The sequence below is a fragment of the Aquarana catesbeiana genome, linkage group LG01 (assembly GCF_042186555.1).
Source record: "Aquarana catesbeiana isolate 2022-GZ linkage group LG01, ASM4218655v1, whole genome shotgun sequence".
Classification (NCBI taxonomy): Eukaryota; Metazoa; Chordata; class Amphibia; order Anura; family Ranidae; genus Aquarana; species Aquarana catesbeiana.
The window spans coordinates 251,079,900-251,098,034 of NC_133324.1; the positions used below are offsets into that span (position 1 = coordinate 251,079,900).

An 18,135-nucleotide genomic window follows, 5' to 3' on the forward strand; every position below is an offset into this window, starting at 1 on the left:
CGTGCCCAGTAATCCAAACCTTCTGGAAGGAAGTCTTCGTGATTGCATCTAAAATATTTTAAAAAATAATACAACCAGATCCATATTTAACTTTACTTAATCTAAAACCGGAATGGTTAACACTCTCTCAATTCAAACTTATGATCCAACTAATAACGGCTGCAAAACAAACAGTGGCCAAGGCATGGAAATCTCCTACATTGGTACTAGCAGAAACAATTCACAGAATGAATAATACAATGTCCCATGCTAAGATGGTAGCCATCGATCAAAATCAAATTCCAAAGTTTGAAAAACTTTGGCATCCTTGGATAAAACAACAGTTCCTGTCAAACTTCAATGACTCTGTCCTGTTGCCATGGTAACAGATTAAATGACTTACAGAGACACCCATTCTAAGGCTTCAAAGAGAACTAAAAAGAATAATAAACTGACGAGCGGGACAACCTTGTGGACCATACCTCTACCTTTCAACCCTTTTTCTTCTTTCTCTTTCCTTTTCTCCACCTTACGATTAAAGCTCATTATCAGAATTTATTTGACCTATATACACTCTACTTGTAAACAATATGTATAGTAGGTATAAATCATTTAAATACCTACAAAAGTAACTAAGGGAATGATATATATCTTTAATTTAGGTTTACGTGAACCCAATGTTTAATATTTGAAATTTCATGATATTTACCTATATAAACCCTACTGTAAAACAATGAGCTTACTTTATAGATCCTTGTAAACTTACTTTATGTATCTTTATAACATTGTATACTCAATAAACTTCTTTTGACAAGGAAAATAAACTAAACAGGATTTTTGGTTTGTGGTGCTCAGATGCAGTGTAGTTCTGCTTTAAAGAAAACCTGTCACTTTTAAAGGGTTAATGTAGTAGCTCACTGGCTTATTTGTAGATGCTTATGACCGAACTTCAGGCACATAAACGTTCATTTAAATGTATCTGTGAATATTCCTTGACTTTCCTTAAAGCATAACTAAAGGCAATACTTTAAATTTTGATAGAGTGGTTAGGTTATTTTTCTGTCTGTTTCCTATTAGGGAGAATCACTCTCTCTAATTGTGGTGATCGCTAATGTCACTGGGAATATTAGTGAGAGCAAATTCAAAATTTGAGCTGCCACCAGAACAGAAGTAGAGGGGAAATCTTCCCGTAAGGACACCTGTTCCCATGACTGTCTAAGAGGGGATATCCGTCAGATTAAAAAGATATCTTCTCACTTCCTGTTGAGTTTAGAGAACAGGATGTGAAGGGAGATCTCCCTAATGAGACACAGAAATTGACTTACTGTAACTGACCTAATGAGCTTAAACAACTGTTTTAACTGCTTCCTATTCTTTTAAAAGAACATTTAAAAATGGCTTTAGATATACTTTAGGGTCAGTTCACACCAGATGCAGTTCTGTGCGATTTTTTTCTGCACTAAAAATGCATGCACAGTGTTTTCCATATATTCCATTGGCTCTAGTTCACACCAGTGCAGTCAGTTCCGGTCAGTTTCTGGTACAGAAACTGACCAGAAACTGACTGGAACTGACTGCATTGGTGTAAACTGGCCCTAATGTTTATAGCACCCTCTAGTAGATGCTCAGCGACTGTCTATTTATATACTTTCTATGTTTTAAACTTCTTGTCACAAAGCAATGCCTAGAAACAACAAAAGCCTCAGATAAAAGACGTATTCTCTGACTTCTGAGCTTAGTGGTGCCAAGACATATATTGCACTCACAGGGAGGATTTGTAGTTTAAATTCACTGCTTTAGAATTGGTATGCAGCCCGGAAGTCAGATCATCTGAAGCCTCTCATATCAGTTTTTTCCTTGTCAGAGACAACTCTTTAAGCCCAAATCAACCAAAGCTATTTTTTATTTTGTTTAGGATAGGGCAGGATGGCATTAAATTTAACCTATTGCTAGTAAAGTTGCCACCTCATTCCTTTAAACCCGAACACATATGAATTGCACAGGTTCTGAGGCTAGTTTAATGCAGATCAGGCACCAAGTGAGTTTAATTACCACCTTAATCAGCCACAGAACCTGTGTAATTAATATGTTACATAGTAGGTGAGGTCAAAAAAAGACACAAGTCCATCAAGTCCAACCTATGGACTTGATGGACTTGATGTGTTTGAGTTTAAAGGGATAAGGTGACAACTCTAATTGCTAGGGATGTGTTTTTGGTGGCATTCCCCTTATTGCAGCCTTTGAAGGCTGTGAAGGTTAAAGAAGGGGAACATCCTCGAAATGCGTCCCTAGCAACCAGGTTACCTACCACATGGATAGTCGAGAAGGAGCTAATGGATACCAAGAAGGAAAGAGATCATGGGCGATGGTTATAAGACTGATGTGTACTGCAAGTCCTCCACCACCTCGTTTGGAGTTTATGTCGGTGACCATGTACTGCATGATCAAGTTATATTTCGATTCACTACATGTCTTACTTCTCATTCATCATTGTGAGTGCATTTCTACTTCTACAAGTTTTTATTAAAGGAAGATCTACATTATGCTGGTGCGCTTTTGTCCCTCATTTTGGGGAAGGGTTAGAATTTCTCTCTGATGGGGTCACAGACAGACAGAAGTAGAAGCTTTAAAGCAGATCTTCAGTCATTCTGTACTGCTGATTCTAAAGGATGTGTATCTCCGTCCTTGAATGTCAATGAATTAAAAAATTGCATTATCCTACCTGTAAAAACAGTAATTCCACTGAGACTGGTCCTCATCTAGGTCATTCACTTAGACAAATGACGTAGTCAGCGCTAGTCCTGCTGACCCCTGGGATGTTATTGTCACTAATCCCAGGAGTCAGCAGGCTTTTTTTTGTATTATGAAATTTCTACAGAGGGGAGGTGAGCTAGAGGAGGGCGGAGACAGGCTGAGAGGGGGGCGGAGACAGGAGGAGATGGCGGGGAAAGATGTGTGCTGGAAGAACGTCATCTTTATTGTGCAGGCATTTCCGCGCTGTTCCCTTACCGGGCAGGCGTTTCCAGCTCTTTGTGTACATGTTACCATAGCAGCGACAGCAGAAGTTCGCTGCCACTGCTATAGGAACATGTACGTGAATGGCTAGCCCACAGACATGAGATGGAATCCCCAAAATAGAGCGGCCATGGCTTCACCTGCCCAGAGTTAAAATGACAGCATACATGAAACCGGTGAGTAGGAAAACAACTACATTTTTACATGGAAATAATCAAAATTATTAGCAATACACTTCCTAATTAGGATTATCGCCCCTTTGAACGACTGAAGGCATGTTTTTATAAATGTATCTGCTTTGCCTGGAGTTCCTCTTTAAGGATCAGCTATCACTATATTCAAAATGTTTGTAGAAAAATTAGTCTACTACCTGCTACTATATCTGTAATGTTTATTTTTCTGGTTCAAACTTACTCAGCCTTGGCATGCTTAGAAGGAGAAATGACCACACAAAAACAAAGTTTTAAAATTCTCCATGGAAAGGGTTCCTTTTTTTATTTCATTTGACCATTTCATAAAAATAATATAAATTAAACAGTGGTAATAGAATTCTGGAATAAGCTTATTCACCAAGTCAGAGAGGAATGTGCAAAGTGCATAAACCCAAAGCAACCAATCATAATCAACCCTGAACCAGTACTGACTTCAGAAACCCTTAAGGTGCTGCACTTTGCACTTAATCATTGCTTTTTACATTGCTGGATTGAGTTATTGAGTTGTCCAGTGACAGGATCACTATACAAGACAAATAATTACTCATCCCTTTCAAAACATTCCTTCCTCACTGCCTGGAATGAGCCTGCAGTCGCTGTTGCTGGTGAGTAGCATTCTGTTCCACATGCAAAGGAATGACACCTCCCTAATTTAGCCAGTATACACGAAAGCAGGAGAGTACTCTCTCTGCACATTTTAGCAGTCATGTCATTGGCAAGTTGTCACCAGCATCAGAACGACAAGTGTGCCATGGGTTTTACTAGATTCTAGGTTATATTTTTACGTTGGTTTTACCTTTAACGTAATACATTGTACATATTCATTATTTTCAAATGCAAATATTTCTTTAGTGACTTCATTTCTGCACACTCACTGAAACCCACATTATAAGTATGAAGACAACAATGCTTTTGCTTGCCATTTTTGTCTTCAGTGTGAACACTGCACCGTATTCCCTTACTTCCAACCAGTGTTTGAAGATGATGCCCTTGGATGAGAAGTTGTGACAGTGTGGCTCAACATTCAGAATCAAGAGCACAGCATGTCTACCCTTGTCAGATTGTCTGTTTTTTGCCCTATTAAAGATGCTGTGATGGAGCACAGTGTCAGTGTTCCTGTGCTTTATCTTACCAGACAAGTGATAGAATGGAGATACAGTTAGAAATGTTGGGAAATGGAGCATTCTGCTCTTACCTATGTGCTTATGTGATCATGCAATGATGTGTTTGTACAAGACTCAATGATAGACAGAAAATCTCTGAATGCTGAACTGAAAAAAACATATAGATAACTTGCTAACAAAATATACACATGCATGAAACCAGTACAAACTATGGATGTGTTTTCCCTTTTTAAAATAAGGTAGAAGAAAATCATATAAGTTAGTGTTTCTATGTAAGCCAGTGTGTTCAGATAGAGGTCAAAAGAACCATCTTTTTAGGTTAACTGTATAACAAACTATTGATACCATTAGTACATGCCCCTCATTTAAAAGAAATTTCCACTGCAATTAAAAGGCTTTTAAAGATGATCATTGCTGCTGTACCTTCCTACTAAATGATTTACAAAGTTAAAAGCTGAAAACCTTGCCCTCTTTGCCTTAGGGCAAATATTCTTATATTAATTCAAACACATTTCCGGTTAATATTGAAAGATTTTTTTTTGTGCAGTTATGACTTGTGGAAGGTTTATATGTTTTAGTAGAAGTCGGATACATTGTTGTATACATTGTAGACTGTGTTTTTAGAATGTGGGTTTCTGGGTATCAATAGGAGGACTCAAAATGAACTTGTAGTCACCTTCTTGTACCTGCTATTGAACCTTATTGTTGTTATACATACTAATATACATCTGACACTTTCACTATAAGGTTCATTTTGATTTTTGAGGCTGCTATATATGCTGCCTTCGTTTGAAAAGATCACATTAAGCCTGTTAGAGGGGAAACAGATGGAAAAGGGGACATGAAGGAAAGAAGTGTGTTGCTATGTTTTATGTAGGATAAATTACAAATACACAGCTGGTAATGTGGGAGGTATGCTTGGATTCCATGATTTCAAAGAGTCTGTCCCATCTACATCCTCTGCTGTTCCTGCAATTATCCATTACAAGTTGTAAGAAAACACCGGCTCCTAACATCACAACTTCATTATACATTCAATATTGATATGTTTACATTTACCTTGAGATATACCAAACTGCCATAAAAGTTTACTACAACTGTGGAAAACCTTCAGCTCTTAAAGGTATCCATTTATATCTGCCTGTAAATTGTATTTGTTAAAGCTTTTGGCTAAGTACATGCAATATATTCAATTTATGCAGGCATGGTTTCTGCTGATTATGTCTCTTAATCTACTTCAAATTTTCTACCAGCCATTTGGTAAAAATAATATTTGCTAACTTCTTCTTTTACGGTAAATTAAAGTGGTTCTATAACCAAAACACTTTGGGAGGGTACACTCCTTTTTGTTTGTCCTGGTTACCATTGTCACCTGTACAGGAAACCTAAAATTATAAAGATGTAATCAAAAGAGAAATAGAAATGAAATCTTACAGCTAGAACACCTATTCTGGTGACAACTGTGTAAAAGGGGAAATCCAGCTATAGTGTTCTTCTGAAGCATCTCCAGGACAGAAATTGAAAGGAGATCTTCGTGAGACACAGGCAGCAAAAAAGTAACTGACAAGGGTTGTATTCCTTCCCTTCCCCACCTGAAATTGGTAGTATGAACACCCATTGATAAAAGTATTTTAAAATTGAACACTACCTCTTTGTTGGCCCAATTCCCTAAGCCACACATGTGCTATTTGCTATAGTGAGCAGTAATTTCAGCCATCAGATGGGTAGTTTCAGCTCTCATTGGCTCTCCTTACTGAAAATAACAGTTCATACAGCTTAGTGAATAAAGTTTTATGTCAGTTAAGACTATTGCAAAGGTTTTATTAATCTTTTTTTGCTGTGTGGTAGAAACATACATTATGCATCCCATTCAGTTCTTCCTTCGTGAGTGCTCAGTAGGACCTGCCTTCTGCAATCACATAATACGTCCCCAGTATTAAAATAAGATATGTAACTGGAGGTGAGAAATCGTATGGCCAGGACTTCGGGATGTTCTTTATAAACATCATTGTGTTTAAGTCAGAAGGCTAATTGAAAAAGAAATATATTTATATATATATATATTTTTATATATTTATTTATATATATGCTTCTTATGGCAAATGTAACAAAAGCAGGATTATACTTTAATACTTTAAAGCAGTATAGTAAGTTTTTTTATTGCTCATTTTTTCACTTTCAGTAACTTTTTGAAATATTCTGTAAAAAATATACATTTCAAATGTTATAGTTCCTAAAGTTATGATTGCTAATATCACCTGTGTCTGCACACCACTAACCTTGCATGCCATTGTAGTAGAGAAGTATTTGTTCTATGATGAGAACCATTACATAGGACATAAATGCAAATTGAAGACTGAGTACATCTACAAATAGAAGTGCTTGTGTGTTGGGTTTGTTTAAAAATATGTTTTCCTAGATTCGTGACAGCATCTAGAAACACTGCCTCTTCAGATTTCTGTCAGAAACAAGCAGTGCTTTTCATTTCATGGCAGCTTAATTTTTTGCATGGGAACAGGCGAAAGAATCTCTGATTCAGGAGCTGCATTCTAAGTATATTTAGTAAGGTGAATTTTTTCAGCCATTTGCCTTTCAGTCTTATAAGAGAAACAAGAAATACCTTTTAAACAAAACGTGTCAACATGGAACTAACATTTAAGCGTCCTTTGTAGGTATTGCCTTGCCATAAAACGGATACGTATGCCACCACATGAGATAAAAATATCCAACTGTGTTAAATTATAGAAAAGATATCATTTTACTATAGTGCTTTAGGACAACGCTGCTGGAGTCAAATGGTTGGACCACCGAAACAAGTAATTATCTAAAGGCAATTTTGAAGGATGCTCCCCTTCTGGTCTCTCCCCGTGAAAGCTTCACCAACGCTACACTTTATATGCTTTACCTATCCTAGGGTATAATGCCATGGGTAAAGGTTATTGCAGTAAAAAGTCTCAGCTTGGTGAGAAAGTGGCACGACTTTGTTAAGAGAAATCTTGGGTGACTGTAGAAAGATAAGAGAAGCTAAAGTCTGCTCATTTAAATGCATTATGGAAATGTGAGCTGTCAACACAAGCATGCCTATAAATATGCTAAACAGTCTCAGCGGTCTCCTGCCAAGGCATAAAGGTGGCAAGGGAAAAAGGTGGAAGTACACGGAAAACAGACAGGAACAGAGCTAGCAAAAGTAGTATAGACTGTGTCTTGCTTTTAAAAAAAAATAATTCATATTAATGGTGAAAAATAGATTCAGTATAAGAATCTAATAATCTTGTTTTTTCTAAGCTGAGCTTATTTTACGGTAGGCACTTCACCTGTAACATCTTAAACCCAGATAGGATAGATTTATCAACAGGGTATGCTGGAGCTTTTTCTACTAAACAATAATTTGAAAATCCTATGAGTCTGAACTATAGTTTTGCTCCAAAACATATAGAATATTATTTCTTATTTAATAGAAAACTAAAGTCTATTTCCAATAAATACACATTTTATGTTATTATTGTAAAGTTTACTTGAAAGTAAATTGTGTGACTTTCACATTTATATACACTGGCTTTTCCCATTGTTTTATGAGGGCATTTCACATATAAATTTGTAGTTTGGACATTATGACACATTTTTAAATAAAGACATTGTTTTGACCTTCTATAGACTAGAAATTCATGATGTTAATTAAAGGAGTTGTAAAGTCTTATGGTTTTTCATCTTATTGCATACATGCATTAAGGTGAAAAACCTTCTGTGCTGCAGCAGCCCCCCAGAGCCCCCCTTTTTCTTACCCGAACACGATCATTCCAGTGACGAGCACGAGCCCAGCAGCTCCAGATGCTGTCTCGGATCCTCATTGGATAGATTGATAGCAGTGTGAGCCATTGGCACAGTGACACAGGAGCTTGGGGGCGGGGCTGAATCCTGCTGTCTGTGTCAATGGGCGCAGCAGCGGGACTCAGGAGCCCGTTTGCATGGGTGCCATCATGGAAAGCGATTCTGTGTGGGGGCACCCAACATTAAGGAGGGGCCAGGAGCTCCGCCGGGGGACCCCAGAAAAGAAGGATCGGGGCTGCTCTGTGTAAAACCCTTTGCTCAGAGCAGGTAAGTATAACATATATAACATGTATAACAAATAAAAGAACCTTTACAATAACTTTACGATATATTAGAGGTTATACGTATTTATGATATTAATGTACATTTGAATGAGGTCACGTGATTGCTACACTATTAACCTCCCTAACGGTAATCCTGAGTGTGGCTCGGGGTGAATTTTAATTACCAAAAGCGGTAACACCGAGCCACACTCGGGATCACATTGCAGGATCCAGGCAAAGTTACTTACCTTGTCCCCAGAATCCTCCAATGTCTCCCCGCTGCGTGTGCAAGCTGTGTCCCCCACTCAATCTACCACTGTGCCGGGTTCCATTCCCTGCGTGCGTCACGACACATGGGGAGGGAGCCGGGCTCCAAATTCAAAAAGTACAAAAAAAACAAAATACGTACAGTACACTGTAATCTTACAGATTACATAACTGTATCAAATAATTTCACATCACTTTTGTTCCTAGTGGTTTGTCCAGTGCCCTGCATGCAGTTTTATATTATAAATACTGTTCTTTCTGCCTGGAAACTTGAGAGTGTCCATGGCAACCAAAAAGTGTCCCTTTACATCAAAAGCGGTTTTAGACCAGCTAGAAAACAGCGATAGTAAATACACTAAACACTTGCAGAATTGAGCGATAGTGATTTGTGGGGAAAGTCATCATCAAACACTGAAAGTAACAAAACCTTTCATTAATAAAACCTTTGCAATAGTCTTAACTGACATAAAACTTTATTCACTAAGCTGTATGAACTGTTATTTTCAGTAAGGAAAAAGCAGTATGGAAACTGTTAGTATATTTCTTGAGTGTGCCCAGCAGACTCTATGCAGTCCTGGTTGTGACTGGAAAAAGACATAGTCCATGAGATTGACTGATTAGAATTGTAGGGGTGGACCAGCTGAGTAAATGTATTTTATGGACAAGAAGATAACTAAAGTCAGGAAAAATAGTGACAGACTGAATAACTGATAAAATGTAATGTTGAAGCTGTTGGTACTTAGATGTTGTTTAAAACTGATAAAATATTACTGTGAAAACAAAACTGAATTGTTATATAGGAGACATGACAAGTCAATATTGAACATATTTTTGGTTTTAATACTTTTGAAGACCACAAATACGTTTCTTGCATGCATTGCCAAGAGGCCACGTTCCTGTTACAGAAAAAGTCAGTTTCTATTCTACAGAGTTAAAACACAGGTTTAGAGTAGCATTACAGTAATTAAATCATTAGACAGAGTAGGAGAAACAGCTTTTGTATCTTTTATTAATCTATTATATGTCTGTGTTTCTCCAAAGATGAACAGAAAGTGGGAAAAACCTTTTGACTTGATGGATTCCTTACAGGACCAGTACTGTTATTCTGAGACTCTCAAAGATATATTCCTTCCCATACACCATGAAAATATTGCACAATAATGCCAGAAAAAAAAGAACTTTTTTTCTAAAACGTAGCTCTCTTTGAACCAAGCAAAATATTCAAGCCCTCAAAAAAATCTCACTCCAGTGGAGAATTAAATATTAGCAGACTAATAACCTTGATTGCTCTTTAAGCCCAGTTGAATTATGTTGTTTTTAACCTCCAACAGTAGCATGAAATCTTCATGCCTGGGCACCTGAATCAATAATGGACCACTGCTATCTGGGTGCGAGCAAGGGGTCTCTCTGCAGACTGCTCTAGCTGGGAATCAACACAGGGCGGTGTTTTGCGATTTGTGTCTCAGTTGGGGAGCATGCCCAACCAGAAAGCAGTGGCCCTCTATGCAGTCTGTCATCTGTGTCTAATGTTGGAGGTGTTGCTGTTGTTGGAGGTGAAAACATTAAAACCTTCTAGTTATCTTTGGAATTTAATATCAAATAAAAATTGGGCTTTAAGCACAACAATACATACATGGTTGTACCCATATGATCTGCGAATGAAGAAAAGATAAACAAATGTCTTACATTTTAAATGCTTAAATGTCAGTTTTGGATATGATTTTAAGGTTTCCTGTCAGGGGTAGCATGTGTCATTCATTGTATTTTGGTTTGATTGGCACCCCTAAACGTTCTGTCGGTCTGACCCCTCTATCATTTCACACTTGGTCATGCTGCTTCCCTTGCAGGTACCAAACCTTCTCTGGACCTTGCCTCTTTTTCCATGTGCAAACCAGCAAATGGGACCACTACCATAGCCCTAGAGGACCAGACAATGTATCTTGTGAACTGGCTCCCCTATTCTGAAAGTAGAACAGAAATCACATGCCTGGTTATGATAGTATATAATGAACGCATTTCTCAAGCAGTTTAGTCCACTTACATTCTGCCTCAAAACAATGCAGAACAAAGACACGTCAACACTTATAGGATTTAAGGAATATTATGTCTTTTATTCAGCAGGTGCTGAGATGACACAAATATCTCATTAAAGAAAAACTATGAGCTCCGTGGGATACCATAGTTAGTTGTACAAGCAAATTGGATAATCTCTTTTAACTTTTTATTCTAAGCTATTCATTTTCACTGCATATAATCCTACAGATATGTATGCTTGTCAGTCTTTTTCAATTACTCTTTCAGCAGATTTCTTTTGCATGGTTACTAAGCACATCTTGTGGAGAATCAGTCATTAACAATGATCTAGAGAAGGTGTCATACCGCTGAAGTCTTTTTGCATTGTTAGGTTCTTGATGCATTGCTAGCTGTCATCAGAGATGCAACGCTAAATAATTTTCCCTATATTCTTGCTTCTGCAGGGTCAAAGCTGCTCTTGGTGCCAAAGTGATTGCTATAAGAGTGGATGACTCTGAACAGTGGAGAGTTCAAAGACAGATGGAGAATGGAGAAAAACACACAACTGTTACACTAGACTGTGTGCGGCAAACACCTTTCATACAAGGCAGGTAGGTTTTCCAAGGAAAGAAAAGCAAAAAAAGCTTACTTAGGTGCTTTGTCATATACGCATGGATGATATCTATCATCTTTTTGAATTTTTGACCAGCTTGATAAGTAGTTCACAGAAGTCTGCACATTTCATCAAGTTCATTAGGCCATTGTTTCTCAATCTTAATTATTTTAGGGTCCTATTGTTGCTTTCTTGAAAAAGTAAGGTCATCTCAAGGCTTCAACTAATTGAAGCTTGCCGAAAACTATACAAATGCTTTGCAAAAGCTTTTTGTACTCACTGTTCTTATACAAGCTGAAGCCCTTGTGAGGTCTTTTGATTTAGTCTATGAAAAACCAATAACACAAAAAGTAGCATGTTTAATTGTTTGGTGTATTGGTACAAATGGGAGCAAGGCACATATAATGAGCACAGTGTCATGTGGCATGCAATCAGAATGCTTGATTATTATTTTTTAAGTGGAAGGTTAAATCAGATTTTTTTGTTACTGGGAAAACTCTTTCTGTGCCTATTTTATTATCACCAGTCATAAATAAGCAACTTTTTTTTCAAGCCCAAAAAGGCCCTTTTCACACGGGCATTCCATTTGTCCGTTTTTCATCCGTCCATTGATGGATGAAAAACAGACAACAATGTATATGTATGGAATAACTGGTGTAAACAGATCATGATCTATTTACATCCATTTACATCCATTTCCATCAACATCCCTTTTCTGGAATGGATCAAAGCCTTATTTTTCTTCCATTAAAAAAATGGAACATACAAAAAACAAATGTAAATGGACAAATGGTCCATTTTGCATCCGTTTTTGTATTGGCAGTGGATGTAAAAAAAACTGATGTACAACTGATGTAAAACTGATAAGAACCTGATGAGAAACTGATAAGAAACTTATGAGAAACTAATGTAAACGGATCCGTTTTTTCTTTGAAAAAAACATGACTGAACTGATGAAACAAACGGAATGCTCGTGTGAAAGGACCCTTAGGCCCCTTTCACACGGGTTGTCTAATCAGGTCCGCCTTTCATTTTTTCAGGCAGCCCTAATTGGACACTGCATTGTCCTCTATGGAGCTGCGGATGTCAGCGGACGCATATCCGCTGACACCCGCCACCATCCAATCCGGTCCTGTCCGCCAAAAACAGATCGAATGGAAATGGACAGGTGGTCCGTTTTTATCCAATTCTCCCATAGAAGAGAGCTGGAAAAGATAATCAGTACTATTATATATTACTATTCTATACCTTTGGGCAAGCAAGCTATAGATTGCCAATAAAACACAGACTATAGTTTAGGTTCAACTTTTCCACTTACCCTGATTGTACACTCAAAAATCTATTTACAGACCAATATCTACATATCTATCTATCTATCTTTAACAACTGATTAGAGCTAGATCTTCAATTATCAACACCTTAGCTACTTTTATTTCTAATAATTGGGCCTTTTTTTTTATTTGTAACTTTTATCTTGGGGTTATTGGAGCTGACAGTCTATTCAAGAGCATCATTTTTTCACAGCACCTCAGTGCATCCTTTAAAAATTATAGGTAAAAACACTGTGCACCCAATACACCGAACAACCTGACCCTAAGGCTAGGTTCACACTAGCCCGCTCTGTGCATTCTGGTTGCGGGAATCGCATTGATTCCCATACCCACAACCACCCGCAGCAGTTCATTTTTCACATAGGGTCAGGCAGGTTTGAACAACTTTTTCCCCTTAATAAATTAAATCATTATTTAAAAATTGCATTTTGTATTTACTCGGGTTATCTTTTGTAATATAAAAATTTGTTTGATGATCTGAATAATTTAAGTGTGAAAAATATCTCCAATAAAAAAAAAATTCTGAAAGGGGCAAATATTTTATCAAAGCACTACATATGAATGTAACACCATTACAATAGGAGTTTTGGATGATGGATAGCATTGAAAGCTTAGGATGTACTAAAGTTTAGTCTCAGTTCAAATAAAACCAGACTTATAGATGTGTATTACTTCTAGGCCAGCCTTTTTCAACCAGGGTGCCCAGGTACCTTCAGGTGTCTTGAGGTTTCTTTAGGGGTGCCTTGGCAAAATGCCTAAAAATGTATCAAAAATTCTATAGAAGACAGTGGGTGGATTAAGCCTAACTTTTGCAAATATAGAAAATAATCAGCTAGCTAAAGGGTACCTCATCCATACATATTCCCATCTACCAAAACATTTTATGGTAGATGGGAAACTTTAAGCCTAACTTTTATGTACACAAAGCCACGGGTTTTCATTATTCATCATTATAACTTTCTAGACACTTGCGTCCAACAACCAATGGTGTCATCAATTAATAAGGAGGATGCCTGTTGCTGCCACAGTATCCTAGTTTGACCCTCCTCTGCCCATCTTCCTCAGCACTGGGGTCACATTAGCTGATTGATGGAGAGAAATTGAGAGGGAAGAGAAACATTGGAATACTAGCCAGTACCAGTGTGCAAAAGTGTACTTGCTTTGGAAGAATAAATTACCTCTAACTTTGAGTGTCCTACATGTGGATGTTGCTGCATTATATAAAGCTATTAGAATAGTTACATTTTAGAATGGGGTGCCTCGTGACAGTCCAGTCATTTTAAAGGGTGCTTTGAGATTGTCTATAATTTAAAGGGTACCTTGACTGAAAAAAATGTTTAGAAACACTGCTCTAGACTGTTTTACCACCAGGCTTTGACAACCATTTACATCACAAATCTCTTTCAGATCTTGAACTAAGTAGGGTCTAATGTTTCTGTATTACTTTTTAGCAGATCTGCCTTGAGCAAATGAGGTTGATTTACTAAAGGCAAACAGACTGTTCACTTTACAAGGGAATTTGCTTTCTGCAAGGGAACTGTCCCCAGAGCTTAGTGAATGAGGTGAAGCTATGTTGGCTTCCATCATCCATTCATGTGGAAGCAAAAATGCTTGCATGTTATTAGGTATTCTTTGAAATTGCACCACATTCACTAAACTCTGGGAAAAATTCTCTTACAAAGTGAACAGCCTATTTGCCTTCAGTAAATCAACCCCATTGCATCTTACCTGGACTGTTATCTTTTTGACAAGGAGTTACCTACCATAAATGCGTAGCACAATTATGAGATTTAAATCTGACCAATTTCGTTGTCAACTTGCAAATTTTGAAAAAACGAGGGTAGCATTATGTTCATTACAACTTCCCCATTTTTTCACACAGTTTGGGAATGGACTTCAGACTACCCATTTGTGTGTGTGTGTGTGTGTGGGGGGGTGTTATTAATTATACCAATAACATCTGCAATAGGTTAGTGTAAATCTATAGATCATTTATACATAAACAATGGTGGTGACTGGTGGGAATAAAGTCAATATGGGACTGCCCAGGTCATGAACTAGAGAAAGAAGGCTGTTTTCACCAACTGGTATGAAAGCAGTTGAAATCTTTAGGCCTAAAAAGATTTTTTAGGCCTAAATGGCTCTGGCAGTAAAAAGGTTAAAGGTATTTACCAAGCATGTAATTTAAAGGACTGGTGTTTTTTCCATGTCACCTTCAAAGTTGCAATTAAAGCCACTGTATTTTTTTTTTATTGTTTTGCTTTGATAAATGTTTTTAATGGCAGTGCCCAGCTCTCAACTTTTTTTTGACAATAGCTTGCCTATTAGGCTTGAGAATAGGCAGAATTTAATATCAAGTTTTGTATAATATTACTTATGCACCACTATGTGAAGATATTGTGAACTACAAAGGAAGACTCAAAATAAAATAAAAATAAAAAGCTGATGAACAGCTGCAACCACTGAATTAGTGATCTCACACCTACATGAATATAAAGTAAAAGAATGGTGCGCTAATTCAACCTGTGAACCATATAACTGTGCAAAAAATATTTTGATAACACACTGCTAATTACCATCAATAACTAGAATGCATACTGTGAATAAATGAAATGAGTGACATATAAAACACTCCTCTACACCATGTACTTCTATGTAGATCTGGATAATGCAATATCTTGTGCAGCGCTACATAGAAACCAATCAGCTTTCAGGTTTTTTTTTCGAAGCTTAAAGGGTTACTAAACCCTTGTGTTTTAAAAAAAAAATAACAAACATGTCATACTTACCTCCACTGTGCAGTTCGTTTTGCAGAGTGGCCCCAAACCTCCTCTTCTGGGGTCCCCCGGTGGTGCTAGTAGCTCCTCCCGGCACCAGGAAACCACATAGGAGAAGCGGTCTCCTTGGGGGTAGCTGTGGGCATGCTCCTGAGTCCAGCTTTTGCATCCATAGACACAGAAAGCTGGACTCTGCCCTGCCCCCCGGCACCCATGTCATTGGATTTGATTGACAGCAGTGGGAGCCAATGGCTGCGCTGCTATCAATCTATCCAATCAAGAGCGGAGACACCGGCCAGAGAAGGTGATCACATCTCCGGCGTGGGAACGAAAGGGCTCAGGTGAGTAAAACGGGGGGGGGGGGGGGCTGCTCAGTGACAGAAGTTTATTTCACCTTAATGCATAGGTGAAAAAACACGAGGGTTTACAACCCCTTTAATTGAACAAGGTGGAAGTTAGAAGCTGATTGGCTATCATGCACAGCTGCACCAAATTTTTCACTCCCCTTTTTAGTACATCGACCCCATAGTCCTAAAGATACAAGAGGCCCTTTGAGGGAAGCCATAATACTGATGCGACACGTGATAAAATGTGAGTTTAACACCCCTGGCTTAGATGATCTCTCATTTTAGCTATACATGAGATTCAAAGCAGAGGAAGCTATTTTCAGCAGGGATTCAAGACAAGACAGGAATACAAAAGGTAAACCTTTCAGAGCCCCACATAGGCACAATTATAGTCTCTAGATGTTCCCTACAAGATAGCAAATCTTAATTTTTTGAGGTCAGGTAAATGATCACCTTGTAAAACAAACCATTCTGTTTAACCACTAGAGATCCGCGCTCTAGCCGAATGTCGGCTACAGCGCGGACCTGCTTTGCCGGGACTACGTCTATTGACGTAGTCCCGTGCACGAGCGGCCTACGCGCCCCCTGCAGGGCGTGCGCGGCGCGCTCTGTGGTCAGCGAGTCTATGAGACTCGCCTGATCACAGATCGGAGTAAGGGGTCAATCTTGACCCCTTACCACGTGATCATCTGTCAGCCAATGACAGCTGATCATGTGATGTCAACAGAGCCTGTAATCGGCTATTTTTTCTCCTCGCGCTGACAGCATGAGGAGGAAAAAAAATCCGATCACCGGTGGCCGTGAGAGGGACATCAGTTCCGGTCACGGGGATCATCAGTGCCCACCTGTGCCCCCTGCCAGTGACACCTAGCAATAGGCAGCAGTGCTGCCTACCAGTGCCCACCAGCGCCACCCATCAGTGCCCACAGTGCCACCCATCAGTGCCCACAGTGCCACCCATCAGTGCCCACAATCAGTGCCACAACAACAGTGCTGCAAATCAGTGCCACCTATCAGTGCCCATCAATGTCACCTACCAGTGCCCATAAGTGCCCATCAGTGCCACCCATCACTGCCCATCAGTGCCCCCCCATCAGTGGTACCTATCAGTGCCCCCCATCAGTGGTACCTATCAATGCCCATCAGTGCCACCAATCCATGCCACCTATACGTGCCACCCATCCGTGGCCATCAGTGCCGCCTTATCTGTGCCCATCAGTACCGCCTTATCTGTCCCCATCAGTGCCACCTTATCTGTGCCTATCAGTGCCGCCTTAACTGTGCCTATCAGTGCCGCCTTAACTGTGCCTATCAGTGCCGCCCTAACTGTGCCTATCCGTGCCCATCAGTGCAGCCTATCAGTGCCCACCAGTGCCGCCTCATCAGCGCATATCAATGAAGGAGAAAAATTACCTGTTTGCAAAACAAACTATGAAACATGATTTTTTTTTTTTTTAATTTTCCATCTTTTTTTGTTTGTTTAGTAAAAAATAAAAACCCCAGCTGTGATTAAATACCACCAAAAGAAAGCTCTATTTGTGGGAAAAAAATGATAAAAATTTTATTTGGGTACAGCTTTGTATGACCGTGTAATTGTCATTCAAAGTGGGTCAGCGCTGAAAGTTGAAAATTGGTCTGGGCAGAAGGGGGGTTTAAGTGCCCAGTAAGAAAGTGGTTAACATTTGTATAAAGATAAAAAAACATAAATACCCTTTTTTAAACTTTTTTTATAAGTGATCACATTCACTCTGTTCCCTCTGTTCTCAGCTGCATAAGAGCTGGGGGGAGGAGAAGCAACAGCACACTGATCTTTCCAGTGAAAGGCTGTGCAGCGAGGGGTAGGGGGTGTGTGTGTCAGGACAAGTCTGATCATTGGAGGAGAGCAGGCCGAGTTCCCAACATAGCTAGAGAACTGACCATGCTGTGCTCTCCTCGGGTCAGTATTTAATAGGAAAGCAGAGGGACTGGCAGGAACACCAGGGATTTCACACAAGGGAAGCAATACAAAGAACAGCATACTATCTTATACAAGTACATGATACTGCAGGCACATATGAGGAATATGAAATGTTGGGATAACAAACACATTAAAGCGAAACTTCAGTCATTTTTTCATCTTTCCATTTATTAAATCTTCTGCCATTTTTTTTTTAACTTTGGATAGCAAAACATTTTTTTTCTGCCAGTAAATACCTTATACAGCCCACTTCCTGTTTAATGTCTGGTAAAATGCCTAGGCGTATGACATCCTGCACAGCTCTTTCTCTCTCACTCTCTCTTGTGAGAGTTTGCCAGGAAGGGAGGGGGGTGACTAATAAGAGGGCCAATGAAAGCTGCAGAGCTGGAGGTGTGCCTTTGTGTGTCTG

General features: G+C 38.9%; 1 protein-coding gene across 1 annotated transcript in view; it reads left to right on the plus strand.

The window, feature by feature from the left end:
• Positions 1-18,135, plus strand: part of TMEM132B (transmembrane protein 132B) — an 857,592-nt gene that overhangs the window by 317,650 nt on the left and 521,807 nt on the right. Inside the window, exon 3 of the mRNA XM_073627958.1 lies at positions 11,166-11,312. Within this exon, the coding sequence (XP_073484059.1) occupies positions 11,166-11,312 (147 nt within the window). The remainder of the gene's footprint in view (positions 1-11,165; positions 11,313-18,135) is intronic.